The 19531-nt window shown below is 32.5% G+C and overlaps 2 protein-coding genes across 2 annotated transcripts; one reads left to right on the forward strand and one right to left on the reverse strand.

Annotated features, from left to right (window-relative positions):
* The first annotated feature begins 1229 nt into the window (after positions 1-1229).
* On the forward strand, positions 1230-6780 carry LOC119075639 (sodium channel protein Nach). The gene is made up of 11 exons (XM_037182122.1): positions 1230-1428; positions 2228-2428; positions 2505-2616; positions 2728-2771; positions 2862-3011; positions 3108-3249; positions 3380-3498; positions 4688-4842; positions 5373-5435; positions 5620-5835; positions 5901-6780. Exons 1-11 carry the CDS (start codon positions 1283-1285, stop codon positions 6011-6013), a joined length of 1461 nt encoding a protein of 486 aa, XP_037038017.1. The 5' UTR covers positions 1230-1282; the 3' UTR covers positions 6014-6780.
* Positions 6781-12018: 5238 nt separating this feature from the next.
* On the reverse strand, positions 12019-16972 carry LOC119075641 (protein obstructor-E). The gene is made up of 6 exons (XM_037182123.1): positions 16828-16972; positions 13452-13629; positions 13230-13348; positions 12553-12753; positions 12294-12489; positions 12019-12224 (listed from the first exon to the last, which is right to left on the reverse strand). Exons 1-6 carry the CDS (start codon positions 16874-16876, stop codon positions 12077-12079), a joined length of 891 nt encoding a protein of 296 aa, XP_037038018.1. The 5' UTR covers positions 16877-16972; the 3' UTR covers positions 12019-12076.
* Between the last annotated feature and the right edge of the window lie 2559 nt (positions 16973-19531).

Raw genomic sequence — 19531 nt, forward strand, 5'->3', positions numbered from 1 at the left:
AAGTAAGAACATTCAGCAAGCTTAAAAGTCCTACGTACAATTTTCTGTTAACTTTGTTTCAGTCGAATAATGAAAAGTTTTTAAATTCAATCTAATTAAGAATGTTGAAAGAACAAAATTAAAAAAATGCATCAAGCGAGACTGTACGTATATAAAACAAAAACTTTCGGACGATGTTTACCGTCAAATTGTGCTAACACACTCAACGACCTATAGTCCCTTCATGATCATGTTGCCACTTAGAGAAGTGTGAAATTCGCAATCGCAACTATTTTACAATTTTCAACTGTATAATAGGCTCTACAGAAAAATGGGTGGAACGTAATAGGAACAATCTGTCGTAAAAATAAACGAATCCTACTAACGCTTCAACAACCAATTGCTGGATTTGAATTCTTATGAACGGCTTACAGTAGGAGAAAATAAACAAGTTACATTCTTAACGATTTACAATATTATTAATAATACGTATAATTATCATACGTAAATGCAGGGCCACAATGGCTACTTGACAGGATGTCTCTGAAGCGACAGCCAAAATTATTTTTGATGACTGTATGTAAAAAAACTAACTCTCCACCCTATTGCCCAATATAGCCGGTCCTATCTTGAGTAAATGGGGTAACATTAATAATGCATGTGGAATAAATAAAGAGAATTGGGTGGTAAATATTGACTTCCTAAGTTTCTCAGCCTGTAATTGATAAAATCAGAACGTAGTTTCATCATACTGATACCTAATTTATATGATCACCATATCGTCGAAGTGTACACACTTCGAAAATTCTGTTCCAATGCAGTGCCTGGATTTAGTGTGTTGTTCTTTGATTTTTTTTAAACAGTATTCATTCACGCAACTTTCGCTGATCAAAAATTTATGTTATCAATAAACTACTCGCTTAAAACAATTTTAAATTAATATTTAAACAAGTTAGATCACATATTACGAACTTTTCATGGAAACGCGATTTGATTACATACAAATGGCATTAAAAATTAATTGAACATGATTTACGATTGCATGTAAATATAACATAGTAGTTTTCATTCATTATAATTCCAGAATACATAATATTGAAATTATATAAATTCTTAAATATTTAAAATAAATCCATCAAAGCGTTGATAAAATCCCATATATATATAAACAAATACTAATTAGTTGGGAAATACAATAATTTTATCATTGCACAAATAATCCACATATTGATACTGAAATTGTCAGTTAGCTATTTACCGTCTGTTGAATTGGTTATGGTTAAATCCATTGAATGCAATAAACATGGGAACTGTTGAGAATGTATCGAAAAAAAGCTTTTGTGCTTCGTCAGTGGAAAATTCGAAAATATTTTTGCTTTCTTATTTCCAAAAAAGTAACATTCATGGATTTGTATATTTTTCGCTTCAAGTGTTGTCTTTTCTGGAAAAGTGAGCTATTTTCCTGTTTTTATCAATAGGAATATGACCAATGAAAAATATCAAAATTATAACACACATGCGAGAGATCAAAAATAGAAAGTATCGATAATTTACCGATTAAAAATACCGAAGTACCGATAAAATATAATAAATTACCGATAAATAATAATAAACTTCCGATAGAAAATAATGAACTACCGACAAATAATAATAAAATACCGATAGAAAATAATAAATTACCGATAAAAAATTAAAAATGATCGATAAAATGAACAATATATCGGTATTTCAGCACATTTTATCTTTAAAAACTTATCGGTAGTTTGGAATATTTTTATCGGTACTCGGGAATTTCGCTATCGGTACTTTATTATTTTTTATCGGTACCGTGTTTATCGGTCATTTATTATTTTTTATCGGTAGTTTTGAATTAATTTACCGGTCGAATATAATATCCCGTTTTTATCTACTTGAGTTCGTAAATAAATTCCTTTTTTATGTTCCACTTCGGATCGACGTATTATATATGGAGCCCATGCAAATATTGCGCAATTCGAAGTTAAGCGACTTGAATGAGAATATAAGTGTGCGAATTTCTTTCGGTTTGCCAGCTCATATACTGATTAAAAAATCGAGCGATGGACTAAAGATACCAAATCTTGAAGAAATGGAATAGTTTGTTTTGCAATCAAAGGAAAATTAAAAATTTAAATGACGACATAATGACATTAATATTCGCAAGAAGAACTGATCTAACTAAACTTCTAAACAAAATACGTCGCACAATTTGTCTTATTATTTTTTACAGACTATTCTGGCTCGTCTTGGTGGTCATGGCATTTTCCGCTTGTGTTATTATTAGCCTTCAATCCTATAACCGGTACGAAACAAAGAATACGGTCGTAACGATTGAAAAGGATCATTATTATTGGAATACGTCCATGCCAAGCATAACGATTTGTCCCACCGTGAATAGAATCAGCATACAAAAATTTGATGCATATTGCGAGTATGTGATTAAAAGAAAAGATTCCACTTCTTTGTGCAAAATGTGTGACATAAAAATTGAATTCATATATTTCCAGAAAGAAAAAAATTCAAGGGACTGATAAGAGTGAATTTTATCAATTTATCGAGTCTCTAGCGAATTCGACTTATACAAATTTTGAGAACATTAAAGATTTTCCGAGCATTGAGGTACGGACACTTTCCGTGAATTGTAATTTATCATCGGTTTTTCTTTCTGTTATATTATTTCAACCAGAATATTGATTTCAAATATATAAAAACGGATTTTCCTTTCTTTAGAAACTTAACATTGATCCAAAGGATTATATGTCCCTTATTTATAGGTACGTATAAAATAAGAAAAAGGTTTATGCTTACGCGTGTGCGTTATCTGGTGGTGTGGTGTACTGTTACACTGGACCAATATTTTACAGATTAACCGAAGATTGGAGTCGTCGAACGGAGGGTGAACGTAAAGTGCGTGGCATATTCGATTTAGAATTTGTTGTCACCGAACAAGTGCTCACCGAATATGGTATTTGCTATATGACAAACAATCACTTAACAAAGCATTTGTCAACAAGGTTCATATATCTCTTTATATTATTGACGTTTTATTTTTAAACATTTTATTCAAATATTTTATGGATATCCTGAATTTTCCGAATTTTCTCAAGCAGCACGCTCATATTCGGTACGGAAGCAGATTCTCCTTTTGATGAGAAATTTTATCAGAACGTTAAATTGCATCAAGTGGTTTCTGGAAATCTTTTCGACGGAGATTTGAATTATAATTTTGTTGGTTTTGTGGATGAAATAATGGTTCGTTGATAAAAAAAAATTCCGTTCCTTTTCTCTGTGTGGATATATAGAGAAGAATAATTTAAAAGCGGCTTCCACTTATATAAAATGCAATTTCATATTCAAAACAAATGCATTTCAATTTTTGTAGCTTTTCGTACACAGTCCGTACGAAGCGATAAACATAGCCAAACTGAGCTACTATTCAAATTTTGCTGTGGAGTTTCATTGTTTCACTAATGAAATTGTTACGGACGAAAATTTTCAAGCGTAAGTGCTAATAAAAGAGAATGAAAATCAGAGAAACGAATTCATTACTTAATTTACATTAAACATCTTCATCATAAGCTTTTTCAATTCCTATGCAAACAGTCTGGAAAAAAAATTATATTAGAAAAGGGTTAGGTACTTTAAAATGTTGAAAATATGAAGCCAGTGACACGAATATTGTCAGAAGCAATTATGTACTTAGATTTAATGTGATGAGTTTTGAGGGCGATAATAAATTAAGACTGAAAAACTTGTTGAGCCATTTAAGATATTCATCTAATATAGCATTAAAATCTTTCTTGCAACAAGCCCTTTAATTTTAACGTAATGTTTCTGCTACGTTTGAAACTTGGTAGTTTCTATAGAAAACAGAAAATTCCTCTGATGTAATTCAAGCAAATGTAACTAACCATTGCTTGATTTAACGAACTAGCTTTTGAGAGTAAAAAAAAATTCATCGAATTTCAGCGTCCCTCCCGTGTGCGGCACTTTAACGACTACTACAAAAATTGCAATTAGATGGAGGAATGTCCGAAAATTGTTTGTCTACCGACTGATTCGAGAAATGTTCTAGCTTGTACCGAATACATTGTGTGGTGTACGCTTGTACGAGAAAACCCTTTGTTGTATCCAACACACATTCCAATGAAAAGAAAATATGTGGAAATAGGAAATGTGAACCGGCTTTGTCTTGTAAACGAGACAATACGATAGGCCAGTGAATGGAAATTTTTGCATTTTTATTGTTGTTTTGTTTTGATGTTCATATGGCTTTGAATTTGAAGTGATGCAATTTTGGTGCATTAATGATCTTTTGAGCTGAGAAAACAATGGCTTTTCCCGTTTTTTTTTTAACGATTAAATGCAATGTCGCAACAGCTATTCTGTTAGATGGTGTAAAAGTAGTTAGTGTAGGATTGGGTTACTTATACATAATCAACAACAATAACACATGAGGTGGGCTTAGGATGGCACGTACATGAAAGACCAGCTTTATGCGTTATAATACCAAATGCATGCTCATTTTACGAAATAAATAATTAATTGAGGCTTATTCAGATATAGGGGTTTCATTGCATACCACGTTCATGTCATCCGATTCTTATCAATCAATTATACATTCCGCAGTTTTCAAAATAAACCTTTCTGTCTTACCAACTAACAATATTCGTTTCTCTTTGTTGAACAGTGTAACGCGAGTATCGCAAAGGGGTTGTCGTTTTCAAAGTGAATCCAATCTAACCCATTACAATTTTTACACAAAAGGCATTTGTTTGCAGGAATGTAGATTAAATGTTGCTTATAGGATTTGTTCTTGCATTCCGCATTTTTATCCAAACAAAGGTAAAACAAGCGCTATTATCTACTGTACACATTTTTTTTTCTATTATGTTGTCATATGGTATTTGATCTGGTATACATGGTCATGTCACAATAAATATTCGAAATTGATTTTTATTTTTTTCATTGTTGCTGGTTGTTTTTTTAACGACGGTACTTCCATCAATCGATTTGCCGTCATTAAAGAATTTTTTTTTTTAACAAAAACAATTTGAATGTTTGTTTTCATTTTATTAACCGCTCGTCCCAATTTATGGACAGTATTATCCATTCATGGAAATAAATACAGGACAATGGATTAATGTATTTTATTGTAATTATTGCCTCGGTTATTGCGCTTCAATGTTGAAAAAAATATTAATTTTTTGTAAAAATAATTCTCGTACTTTTTATGAAATGAATTTTAAACTACTGCACGAAGCATGATTTCAATTTTCCGCTTTGCCTGTTAATAACTTTTATCAACTTGTCGATTGAATTTTCATTTGAACTCGATTTTTATTATTCAAAATTTTTCGATTATTTGTTTCCAGTTGCTGCACCGAAACCGGTGTGCAGCTATAAACAACTGAAGACCTGTTTGGCCAAGCATAAAGGTTAGTTGACGCGGTCTCATGTATCGATAATCTTATATTAATTGAACTGAAGACAAAACAATTAAAATAGGGTATCTTTGCATTGTACAAAGAAGCCGACAGTAATTCTACAATTAGTCCTAATCGTAATTACCTGCCTAATCCCATTTCATAAGACAATCTTAATCGTTTTCTTCTTTTCTAGATCTTCTAGTGAAATTGCGCGACGAGATGAACAACGCTGTGAATTGTCCCGGATGCGTTCAGAATTGTAAAGATGTGAACATATTCATCGATAGCTTTCAAGTATTGGAAGGAACGACCGATTTACTTGGTACGATAGGCGGCCTGATGATCGTCAAACAATATCCAATGATTAGATACAAGCGGAAAATTCTATTTTCGTTCGAGGATTTGATAGGTAGAATGCTCATCTGCATGTACGGAAAAAATTAACAGAGAAACAAAACATTTTTAACGTTCCAGTTTCGGTCGGTGGTACAGCGGGCCTTTTTACTGGATTCTGTTTTCTTGGAGCCATAGAAATTATTTATTTCTTTACCATTCGATTGTTTTGGTATTTTAAGGGGCGTCGATGAATTGAATTTAGGAAGAGGGTCAAATAAGGACGACATTTTTACCTGGAGTAGGAGATCAACATCCAGAAACTATCTGAGCGACCGCTGTTATTTTTTTTTTATTATCGAAATTCACTCGTCATTTATGGACAGTCCCTCGCGTTTTTATAATATAATAATATCGATTACGTCACTAAATAATTCAAATTTCCTATTTTATACTGGAAATTTTTGTTTCGGAATTTCGGAATTGATAAAATGTTTATTTATTGCAACCGAAAAGCTATTTAAGCTTCAATTTCATTTCATTACATTTTGAAGTGAACTGTGAAATTTTTGTCTACAAATTTAAATAATTTCCGCAAGTATTTCACATACAAATATTATTCATAGTCCGAATCATTATGCATTCCGATGTATACAGGTTAAAAACGTCACTAATCATTTTCACTGTAAATACCGATGTGGGTGGAATCATCCACAACCCATGTGGAGATGATGGTTTGAAAAATGACTTCAAATAAAAAGGCTTTGACCGCTGCAATATGGAATCGGTTTTCAGAAAATATTTCTGTGACTTTTCTGGTTAGTTTTCTGGTCATGGTCAATTCGGAGTGAATATATTGGTTAGATACAGCTGGTCATCTGTTATCAACAATGAATGGTGACAAAAATAAGCGATGACCTGTAGCTAGTGTTATTATAGCGAAGCGTATGAAAAAGCACTTGGATCAGTTGGTTCAATTTCAGAATTAGTAACCAAGTTTAATGATTATTAGGGATGGGAGACGTTCAAAATTATCGATAACATCAATCGAAAGAAATTATCGATACTTGATTAATCATATCGTTATCGATAATATAATAATTATCGATAATTGTCAAAATATCGAAATTCGATAATTATCAAAATATCGAAATTCGATAATTATCAAAATATCGAAATTCGATAATTATCAAAATATCGAAATTCGATAATTATCAAAATATCGAAATTCGATAATTATCAAAATATCGATATTTTGATATTTATCTGAAAATTCATGACAATATACCGATATTTCGGAATATACCGATAAATATCGGATTTTCGGACCGAAATATCGAATTATCGATATATCGAATTATCGATATATCGAATTATCGATATATCGAATTATCGATATCTTGATAATTATCAAAATATCAATAATTATGGATTATCGATATTTTTTGATAATTTTCGATTAAAAAAACCCGATAATTATCGATTATCAATAATCATTATCATTATCGCCCATGCCTAATGATTATATGGCGACTAGCACTGATTATATTAATTTCAATTTTATTTAATTAACGGACATAATGGAATGTGCCCCAGAACCAATTAAGGATTTAGCATAGAGATGATTTTCGTAAGTTTGAACTCCCCAATCGACGTTAGGATTTGCGATTGGGGTAGCAGTGATTTTCGTTTTTTTTAGTTGCTTTGAAGGATAAATCTTAAAATGTTATGTTTTAGTCGTCTTACAACCCTATTTTTAACATACAGAAAATGGATAATAGAAAATGACAAAAATAGAGGTAAACTTCTTGTCTAACACATGAAAAAATAATTGAATTATTCTCTAAATTTTTTAACCTTAAGTAAGGGTTCAAAAAATCAGAAAAACCAAATTAAATGAAAAAGAGTTTTCCAGAAACCTTCTTGAAAAAAAGAAAATCACTACTTTCCTAACAACTCACACCTAACGTCACCTTGCTAAAGCTGAATTTGCGACTACTGGTAAAATCTCATATTTCGATCTCTACCAACAATATGCTGCGAGATATTTTTTTGCCCTAATTAGTGTTTTTCTACTAATTAGAGTCCAATAAAACAGAAAATGTTTAAATTGGAAACATTTGGCCGAAGCATTATGTTTAATGTGTCGTCAAAGTTCGACAACTATGAAAAATTGAGTAAATTTTAAACTTGAAAATTCTATAATCGACATAGAAAATTATTCGATTATTGCTCAAATGGCCTTAAATTGTTGGGAATGTTGCCGGCTATCCAAGAAAGAAGAGTTTTTGAAAATCGTCTGTGAAATGCGTGTGGTGTGACTGTTTGTTTTGCCCAAAATTGAGGAAAAAATCCTCAACGGAGAAAATCGATTTTTTTTGAAAACGTGTGAAAAGCATTGTTTTTGCCTAAAATAATTTAATTTAAAGTTTGTGGGCACTTTAGAGTCGAAAAAATTAAAATCCGTGATTTTTTAAACGTTTTCAAAAAAATCTATTTTTTCCGTTGAGGAATTTTGCCTCAATTTTGGGCCAAACAAACAGTCACACCACACACATTCACAGACGATTTTCAAAAACTCTTCTTTTTTGGATAGCCGGCAATATTTACAACAATTTAAGCCCATTTGAGCAATAATCGAATAATTTTCTATGCCGATTATAGAATTTTCAAGTTTAAAATTTACTCAATTTTTCATAGTTGGCGAACTTTGAAGACACACCAAAATAAAGCTTCTGCCAAATTTTACCAATTTAAAAATTTTCTGTTTTTTTGGACTCTAATTAGTAGAAAAACACTAATTAGGGCAAAAAGTATCTCGCAGCATATTGTTGGTAGAGGTCGAAATATTAGATTTTACCAGTAGTCGCAAATTCAGCTTCAGTGAATTTGCGCAAGTTGTTAATGAATTTTAAAAAAATTTTAAAATCTATTTTTGACATCTAGGGATGGTAAGAATTTTTTGTTTACCCCTTTCATCCTGATCCCCGAACCATCGCACACCCCTAATATCGGCAAATCTAGTGAAAGACTTTTACATGCTACATGCGTCGAAAACTGTACTTTTCGTGTTTGAAGCACGGCTTTCGAAGCCCGCAGCATGTAAAATCCATTACATAACTCGGGATAAAAATGAAAAGTCTCGTTTTCGTGTGTTTATTGACCTCGGCTTCGCCTCGGATCAACAAAATTCACACGAAAACTCTACTTTTCATCTTTTTATCCCTAGTCATGTAAAATACTATTAAAAGAAACGAATATAACTGTAAAGATCGAAGCATGCATTGTAACCTATGCATTTTACATCATCAGAGTGCTTTAAGCACAAATTATTTATTATTATTTAACGCTTTATTCCTCACTTTCATCCATTTTTGGTACAATTCAATTTGTGTGTCTCAAACGTCTGTTTAAATGCGAAAAGTTTAGAATTAAGGAAATATTAATTCGGATAAATGTTGTATTTCATTCCGTCAACTAATTCTACTATCTTATACATCACAAAAAGTCTACATTCGGAATTGGATGTTCGCAGCGTGTGCAATACGTTAAATTAAATTCGGTTTTGAAATTCAAAATGTTTGTTGGTTTTGTATATGCATCCTTAAAATATTCATCATTTCAAGTGTAACATCATCGTTGTCTTTAGTGCTGGTGCTAAACACATTTACAATGCGATAATCAAACTCGAAGAGAATTATTGTAATGTTAGTTACTACTGACGACTGGAGCAGCAACATTATTACGCTTCTTATCTATAATGTGACTAGTTTCAAATTGAATTGAAAACCTTTTTATTTTACGAGGAAAATTATGCTACATAATATTATCCCGTTGATGTGGTTGATAAGCTTCAAATGCAAAAAGTTTTGTCTGTAAAAGTTTGTCAACAGAACCGACTCATTTTTAATAATAAATATGGAAACTAAATTACAATTGCGCTGTGTACGATACGATGCATTACTTTTGCGAACATAATATTTTCCTGGTTTCTCATATTAGGTACCTGCTGTATGCTTTTTAGACCTGGTACGCTCTAAGATTTATCCGTTTGTAACACTTGAATTTCGTGAGTAAGTATAAGCAGAGAATTTTTTTCGTACGGTGAATCGAGCAAAAAAATATATGTAGCATTTGGTGAAACAAAAAACAAAGTTCTAAATGTCATAAGCCATGGAATCTTGACTTTTGAGGTAAAAATTTACGGGTTAACGAACTATGTGCTTTGTTTTTACAATCTTTCTCTGGAAAAGGGTTTCAGTTTCAGGCACGCAGTACAAGGATACAGGTTAGTGCGGGACTAACATCGCAGCGGTCTGTAACTTTCTCAACTGGTTTAGTTGAAATTTATTGGCATTATATCAACAGACAGCATTAAGTTAAGTTTAAGGGGCGAAGCATCTGTTCTGTGGAATGATAAATTTATTTTTAAACTCTTGCACGTCGAAGAACGTTCATTTTAAATTATTGTCAGTAACTACTGAAGACATAAACAGGTAAATCGTTTAGTATAATTGTAATACAATGAAGATTGTCTAATCATGAAATAATAATTTGTTTTACATTTTCACCACCACATAGATCGTGAAAGTCAGTAGTTCTATCAGCTATATACAACTTTTGAAGTAGATGATTTTCTATCAGTCCGTTAATAAATGATCGGAAAGAGTAACGTTAAACCTGACTTTCCCCTCATCAGTTCAATTAAGCTGCCAGCGCCCGAGTTAAAAATTTCGTCTATGCCAAACTATCAGAAAGCTTTCACAAATCAACAATAAAATTCAACCCCAACGGGGCTAAACAAATTGTTTGATGATCAGTGATGGTTTTATATTTATGTAACGCTGTGTGTTATTATTTTGAACAAGTTTTTCACATTCTATTGAGTTATTTGCCGTTATATACCAATAAAGGTATGTATTTATAGCGTTATCCAGTAAAACACTCAAAGTTTCTGAAGCAAAACAACAATAACAAAAAGCACCAAACAAAAACTGGAATATTTCATATTTTTTGACATGGTTAAATACTAATAGACCGAGAGCCTGTGTACAATTCAGTACTTCATAATTCACGGTTTGAATTACTACCCAACAGAAAAATCATTTGTTCTACGACGTCTATTTTTGAGAGACATTAGAACTCTAACGAGAACTCTCACACAACCATTATGAGGTATTTTAAAAAAATTAACAGAAAGGCCTCAGTAGGAAGTCGAAGAAAAATTTAGCGAAAGCCTCAGTTAGAAAATTTGGATTGGAAATCAAAGAAAAATCAACAGAAAGGTTTCATTTAGAAAATTTCGATTGAAAGGCCTCAGTAGGAAAATTTCGATTGTAAATCAAAGAAAAATTAACAGAAATTAACAGCCTTAGTAGGAAATCGAAGAAAAAATTGAGAGAAAGGCCTCAGTAGAATAGTTTTGATTAGAAATCGAAGAAAAATCAACAGAAGGGCCTCAGTAGGAAAAGTTTGTTTGGAAATCGAAGAAAAATTAACAGAAAGGCCTCTCCTAATCAAAGTTTATATACTTTCACTAGTGAGCGAGGTGAGCGAATGTTTTAAAATAAATTTTTCGTAAGTTGTAGACTTTTACATTCCCCTTTTCTTTTAAAATTTTGCACCGCAAATGTCCCAATTGTCCGTGTGATGTGGCGGAACTGTGTGATTCACTTACACTGTGGAAGTTACACAATATTAATCAGTCATACGAATCGAGGGCCAAATTGTAAAAGTCGCCCGAACGGAAGGGCCTTTTGACTTTTTCCCCGAAGGGCTTTTTTTGAGCCTGGGTATTTCTAATTTGGCAAGATTTTGTTTTTCTGTATAGGGTAGTTCAATAATATCACATACTCAGGCTCCCTGTCTATGCATAGTTTATTACGAACACAACAGAACACAACACAATATAGTTAGTACATTGTTTACGAGCAGATCGTGCCGTGGGTATCGTATATAAATGACCGAAGCTTGTAGATGAAGTTCAGTAAAAGAATGTGCATTATTAAAAAAAAAACACATTAAATTGTTAAAACGCACCGGAAATTGTTTACGAAATTATTACAAAGAGAATAAAACCGCCCTTCAATGGTAAATATATGAACCAGTGCGTAGGTCTTTAAGACGGACGGCACTTCAAAGTATATCGTGGGATTTGAACAGTATCCCTTGCTTTTACTCCACATAAATAACTCAACGAGCAGATTTTATGCTAGAGATTATAAATCCACGAAAAAATAAAAAAACGACGAAGGAAAAATTAATTTAAAAAGTTTTGTTTAATTATTGCGAGATTAAATTCATCCAACCGAAACCATTTATTCATCATCTTCTACTTCCACACGAGCAGGCTTTCGCGATGATTTCCGTCTTTGCACTCCCTTAACACGACCCGTTGGCGGTGGTTTTGGATTTTCGAGCTCATCAAGTTGAGCATCGGTTAATCTATCCTTGTACCAGTCAGCACTATATTTCCGAACGGATAAAATTAAAATATCAACGACCATTTTAAACAGCTTGAACAAACTCAGTTACCATTCTGGAATCTTTCTAGCCCATTCACATCGTTTCGTGGTATCATCAAAGGCCTGTCCCAATTTACAGCCATTTCTGCGAGGTATTTCACCATTTATGCAAACATAAAAGAATTGACAATCATCTGGATCCGCGAATCTGGGATGCGTTGCGGCAACAGTTTCGTTTACTTTCGGGCAAGTGAATTGGAAGATATCTATTTAATCGAAAAACGTTACATTCACGTTGAATGTATACACCTTAAACTACAAGTGGTCACCTTCACTTGAACATCCTTTTTTGTGAGCTTCATCCGGCCATGTACAGATGCCAGTTTTCGGATTAAATACTAAGCCGGCCGGGCAGGTGATCATATTGAACATACCATCAACGCAATAATAGAATTTATCGCAAACATTACTATCTTCATGGCCAAAGTATCCGTTTTGCCGGACGCAATGTAATGATGGAATCGGTGTTTCTATAATAGGAACCAATTTAGTATATTTAGCATTCACTGGTTTTACTTGGTTTTCTCAAATCCTTCGAGTTCTACGCTGGAACTGAAATTCTTTGAATTAACATGGTGGAATAGTACTACAATTCAGGTACCCATCTAGTTCTATTTAATCTAACTGCACAAAGCTTGTCTATTTTTGATCTATCTAAAAGGTCGTTTACATGACATGTACATTGAATGCAGAGCTGCACGATCTGATATTTTATTATAACATAAATTCGTCTGCATTAAAAAAAAAAAAACATGGAAAATAGTAGCACCAGCCAGTAAATATGGTTCAAGCATACCTATTCGTTTAAATGTGACACAATATTGGATTAAATGAATATTCACTTTATCTGTCCGTTCAAACTGATTTCCATTTGTTGTTGGTTTTGTTATTTTTTATAGATAACCGAGACTAGGTGTGTGTATTGTGTATGAAAATAAATACTCACGTAATTTGGACCGTTTGCTACAATCAATATTGAATGGCAAATCACATTTTTCCTGGTCAATACTGTAGTCATTGAATACCATACCATCCGGGCATAGTTTTTCGGTTATGGCACCATCACTGCAAGCAATCAAAGTTTTAAATTTATTGTTTTCATGGAACGGAAGGCAAATAAAAATTAATTTTTGAGATTTTTTTTCTCGTTCCGTTGATTACAACTCACTCGCAGGCATAATATTTATCACACTGTTCGGCATCCGCAAAATATCCATATGGTTCAGGACAGTCGGAGGATTCGCCGTCATCGATGGATTGTGGCTTTTCCGTTGTCGTGGCACGGTTACTTGTCCGACCTGGCTTTCGACGGAAATTTCCATTTGGTGCTTGAGCCACAGCCAAACCTATTTTCGATGACAAAATATTTGATTTAATGTTTCGTCGATTTTATTAAACTTGAGGAAGGAGGAACAAATTATATGCGATGGAATATTATCTAATCCCCGATTATGCAAGATCGATCCCATCGTCCTCAAAATATAAATCTAATAACCCAATTTCTGCAGCTACATCTCTTTGTAATTTACGTTGAATTTTGCATTATCGACATACACATTGTACGCTTTCATCACCGTAATAACATAAAATGTTGAACATAAAAACTGACAAAAAATCGCTTTCTCATCAATCAAATATTACCGAATCTGTGCATACAAATATCTTATTTCTTGCTAAACATTCGTGAGATACCAAAATAAAGGGGAAAAACTCTTCTTTCGTACAAAATTTTTGGGTAAACGAAAAGCTCATAAAACTTTGTAAGAAAAAGAGAAAAATTGCACAGAAACTTTTTACATAATGTCGTCAAATATTATGTTTTATGTTACGTGATTGGAGACAAAAACGAGACATTGGAGCACTGTACTAGGTTAAAGGATATTCCGTTGCATATACCACAGAAAATAAAATGTAAAAATTCACAAACATTTATAGGAAATAATTTTTGACAAAAAGCAATTGCTAAACATGAAGCATAAGAAAGAAGCACAGTCAACGTTTTTCAATATTTTAAAGTGTATGTCTCTTGGATTTGTGATCCAAAAATATTTATCCGTTAGATATAATGTTCATATACCGTCAAAGAAAGCATATTACGGCATTCAAGAATATTGAAGAATATTTACAGCACAACTTTGTTGTATGCGACAGTGTACATGCAACTTGCTTTTATTTCAAATGCAAGATAATTTCAGTAATGACTTTCGTCCATAGACGTTGGTAAGAAAAAGGGTTAGAAAAATAGAAATCGTTTACCCAAGAGAAGTGAAAATTATGAGTAACGTTTATGGGACAAATGATAGAAATAGCTTCTTGTATGAAGTTAATTACTTAGAGGGGATGCAGCGGATGCAGACTATCCCATGTCCCATTGATAAGTACTTACTTTGTTTATTTTATTTATTTTTTTTGTTTACGATCGACAAACAGGCTGTACTTTTAATACCTCAAAAGAGGCTGAGGCGACCAATAACTAACTTAATATCACAACAAGGCGTTTAGCCCTTAAAATGTGTGAAAGTTGAAGCCTCCTACATAAGACTTTAAGTAATGATGGCGTTTCATAGCGTTGATGTTTATGTAGTGATACAGGACCCCAAAAAATTTAATTATTTTCAGCGGAGGTGCACATTCACTCAAATAAATGTGTTTCTGCCGAAAAAATACGTTTTCAAAAAAACCGACAACTTTCCATGGAGAATTGACACTTGCCAAAATTTGGAGTAATATAACTTGTGAGATTATCTGAAAGTTTGTGATTAAATCGTAAATTTTTGTGATAATGTCTCATTGCTTACTTCATATTCAGAATTATGTGAAAAAAGACCGTAATAGTATTTCACATGACTAGGGATAAAAAGATGAAAAGTAGAGTTTTCGTGTGAATTTTGTTGATCCGAGGCGAAGCCGAGGTCAATAAACACACGAAAACGAGACTTTTCATTTTTATCCCGAGCTATGTAATGGATTTTACATGCTGAGGGCGTTGAAAGAAGTGCTTGAAACATGAAAAGTACGGTTTTCGACGCATGTAGCATGTAAATAACATTTCTCTGGAATTTATAAAATGTAAAATCTTTTCATTTTTCACTCATTTCGTCAAATCAAGTGATAGCAGCCTCTTTATTTTGAGTTATTAGCCAGTTTGTACAAGAAAAGTGAAGAGAAAATTGATTTCGTCATTTCTATTAAATGTGAATTTCCAATTCAGATCGAAAATGATATTAGGTTGAACGGCCTTCGAGATTAGTTTCTTCAATTTTAACACAAAAAACTCTGAGATAAAGACTAATTAGTTACGATTAAAACATTTAGAGAATATGGATTACATAAAATATCAATTCTTCAGTTATAAAACCCAAACATCTTCCCCGATTCTCATCAACACATATCCCCATCAATTTGCGTTTATTTAGTCTACTGTTTATCGACTTTTCCTCGATAAAATAGGTCTTTAACAATAATACGAAAAAAAATGAATCGGAAGAATGATGATTGATGGATGTATTACGAGTTAATGTAACGAATCTTCCTCTGGTCTAATAAATATGCTTAGCTGTTACTATTCCCCAGATGGATGGTATTTGTTGAAAAAACAAAAACGAATATATACTTTTGTAAAACATTTCGCATGAAAATATTTTGTGGATGTATGGAATACCACTTAACCCCCTTGTTTCAATTCGTCTTTAATACGTCTACGTCATTGTCATTGGGATATCTCCAGTCATACTTTCGGAAAATTTCAATTTTTGTGCAATAAAAGGCAAATGGTATACACAAACATATAAATATTTGATGAAATTTACTTGAAAGTCTATAAAAACCTCCGTAAGAAACATTTGTAAGAACATGTCGATACTCAAAGGGCCTCCGTATTCATACAATATTGAAAGTCCGTACGGATTCAATTGCATTAAATTCAAAGTCACATGTGTGTGTATAGCATGAAGGAGACTTTCCGGTACGGAAAAAAAATAAATTATATGAACTGACCTTGGTAATGTGCAGCTAAATGCAACTTGTAAAATAGGAAGTACAATGAAAACAGGAATAACTTCTAAAATTTTATTTCACACAACTCGAACTTGAATTATATTTAAACCGATCATTGGATAGGAAAATGTCGTATTTTAAACTTGTAAAATAAGATTCGACTTGCTCGTTCGATCGAAATTCGGCGCTTAACAATCACTTTACAACTTTCTCTTAAATTATTTTTTTTTTATTTTTTGTTACGTGCACCTTGCAATATATACTTGAATTGCAAATCGAATGTCACTTGTCTAATAAAAGTTAATCAAAACCTTGTGCACAATTGGTATATTACGAATAAATGATTTACTGTGAGAGTTAATTCACCGTGCTTATCATATTATTACGCTCAACGATAAATTCAAATAAATTTCTACCGAAAACACTTTCTCTCGTGTGTATTATAATAATGCACGAAAACCTCAAGTGCATAAACACAAAATGAGATGATCAGCCATACAGTAAATTTCGAACGAACCACACTCGAAACATAATACCAAAATACTTACCAAAAGCCAAGCTCAGCGTTAAAATCTTAAAGACAATGGATGTGAACATCACGAACAACGAATGATGGTTAAACTACTGAACATTTTGATAGTGTCGGTGCTCTGCATAGTTATTTCTCCATTCCCAGCTTTTGTGAATAATTATCAAGGTAATTGTGTGCGGTGGTGGAGGTAAAATGTAATCATTTTCATATACAATAAATGTTGAAGGAAAAAAATACAACAGCGAACGTAATGTCGGAGGTGGTGGTAACCAGTTTAACACAAACATATTAAAACACATTTCTGCAATAATAAAATTCTCTTTTTACCAGTGGCTTCAGATGACTGTACGATGGCAAAATGTTTAAATGTTAATGATATCGGGTCAAATTAGAAATGAAAATTGATATTACCGTCTTGTCTGGCTGACCAAATATTTTATTATACAGAAAAGTGAATAATTAAAACTTAACTCTTAATGTCAAAAACGACCGTTATAGACGTAAACGTTTTGTGTCTTAAGGCTTATGATGTTTGGTCGACCAATAGTGTTGGTTACTGCAGATAAAGTTTAATCTTGAACTTTATTTACTTCTCATAGTAACCTTTACCGTGAACGCTTGATTACAGTTACACGATCTATTAAGATTTATTGTACTCTTACGTAAGTCCCATTGATTTTTAATTTTCTCCCAGTTCGAAAAATGGTAGGAGTAAATAGTAGTTTTACCTCGACTCTTACCTCCACGACGTGAACAAAACTTAAGTTAATCTCACGATGTAGAGGTAATTTTACAAGGTAATGTCGAAAGAGGAGGTAAATTTGATTAGAGTGGGTGCCACGCGAACTGGAACTGACGATTGTGCGATCATTCGTTTTCCATCGTTTCCGTGCTAGCTGCTCATTCATTTGCTTGAGAAACGTAATTTTTTATGTCTGGCATTTTTTCCCTTTTTCTGATGCCAAACATGGACGTTTAACGATTTTACCGGACATTTATTTGTGGAGAAGAAAAAAATCTCAGTGTTCTTAATAAGAAGTTGCTGATGGAAAGTCCGCTAAGCAGTCAGCGGTTGTGAATCTCTCTGAAGAAAATTGAATTCCTAAAATTACATTTTATTCTGGCGATGACCGGCAACGTATTAATTAAAAAAAACTGTTTTTCATACCTAAGACCCGAATACGTCGGATATGAAAAATGTTATTCGTACCACGGACTAAAAGTCTTTTTTTTAGCGTATTCGATTCCAGACCTCGCCCTCGGCTCTGTCTGGAAACCTCTCACACGCTAAAAAAGACTTTTAGTCCTAGGTACGAAATATACTATTTCTCAACTCAATGACGAAAATTGAAACTTTTGTTGGCTTTGATAAACAGTTTTATGCACCTCGTTGATAAATGCTTTTTTTGGCTTACCTCTAATGACAATATGTATGTATGTATGTATGTTTATTTATTTAGCCTTGCTATTTTCCTTTTTTACATTTTCCGTTTCTCCTTTCTCTTAGTTTACAATTATTATAATTCTTAATTTTATTTTAATTCATTCATTATTTCATTTTGTATTTTAATCATATTTATTCTTATTTAATTTTATCGTTTAATCATTTATGTATTCATTTTACAGGTTCATTAAATCACAAATTTATTTTTTATTTCATCACGTAACAGTCTTTTAAATATTTTAAAATCATTTATATGCACATCTAGAGCCTAGAAAACCATTTATCACTTGCACACATAACTATTTCGACACCTCTATTCTGATAATTCAGTTTCACTTGAATAAACAACTCGAATTTTTTCTAATTAAATAAATTAAAAGTATATGTCTCGGGTCCATTTGTTTGCTCGGAGTTAGCCATTAAACTTGCGTTCACATAATGTAAGCAAAAGGATAATACATTTTTCTATAATTGTATGACGAATTGTTGAAACAACTCCGTCTGGTTATCTGCATAGTTATTTCAAATTCGCTAAAACAAAACTTTTCTATTTATTTGTATTACAAGCAAGAAATAGCTTTTTGTTTTCTTAAGCAGTTCTTAAGATTTTGATATGAGATATAAGGCAAGAAAGAAGATGAAATTTTCGCAATCATTATTATATTTTCAACAGTAGGAGCAAAAGAATGAGAGAGAAGAAAAAAATTACGAAGGGAAGTATAATAAAATAGAACCATTTGTATGTGTCGGCAGTGGTTTCTCGAAAATACATTGTATATGTTTCGTACACAGTGCTGCACACACGGTATGTATATATAATGAAGAGGGTAAAATTTATTACATAAAAAGGATTTTTCAGAATTTTCCTTTAGTTGTCACATGAATCATGTTTAGAATATTTTCATAGAGATGTTGGATGTACGAATGAATATGAGTATGCAAATTAAAGGTTTATATAATGAAAGATGTATATTCCTAGACACTAGGCCACGGGTTTACATAATAAATCTGAAATGAAAAACAGTGTTTTTTATAACGTGCTCGTTCAGTATCCTTGCTAAAAGGAAAATTTTTTAGTTTTCACCATGTTTCCGCGATCGCGTGTGTTAGTTTTTCGCTACGAGACAACCAGCAAAGTAACTCTTTAAACGGATAGAATGTAATTTTGGAGTAAAAAAACGTTTTCCGTTATACGTGAGTGTCATAACTGTGTTTTATAAATAACTAAGATTTTGAGCCATTATCTGCATGGATATTTTACTTTGATCAACACAAC

Source organism: Bradysia coprophila, unplaced genomic scaffold (genome assembly GCF_014529535.1).
Source record: "Bradysia coprophila strain Holo2 unplaced genomic scaffold, BU_Bcop_v1 contig_232, whole genome shotgun sequence".
NCBI lineage: Eukaryota > Metazoa > Arthropoda > Insecta > Diptera > Sciaridae > Bradysia > Bradysia coprophila.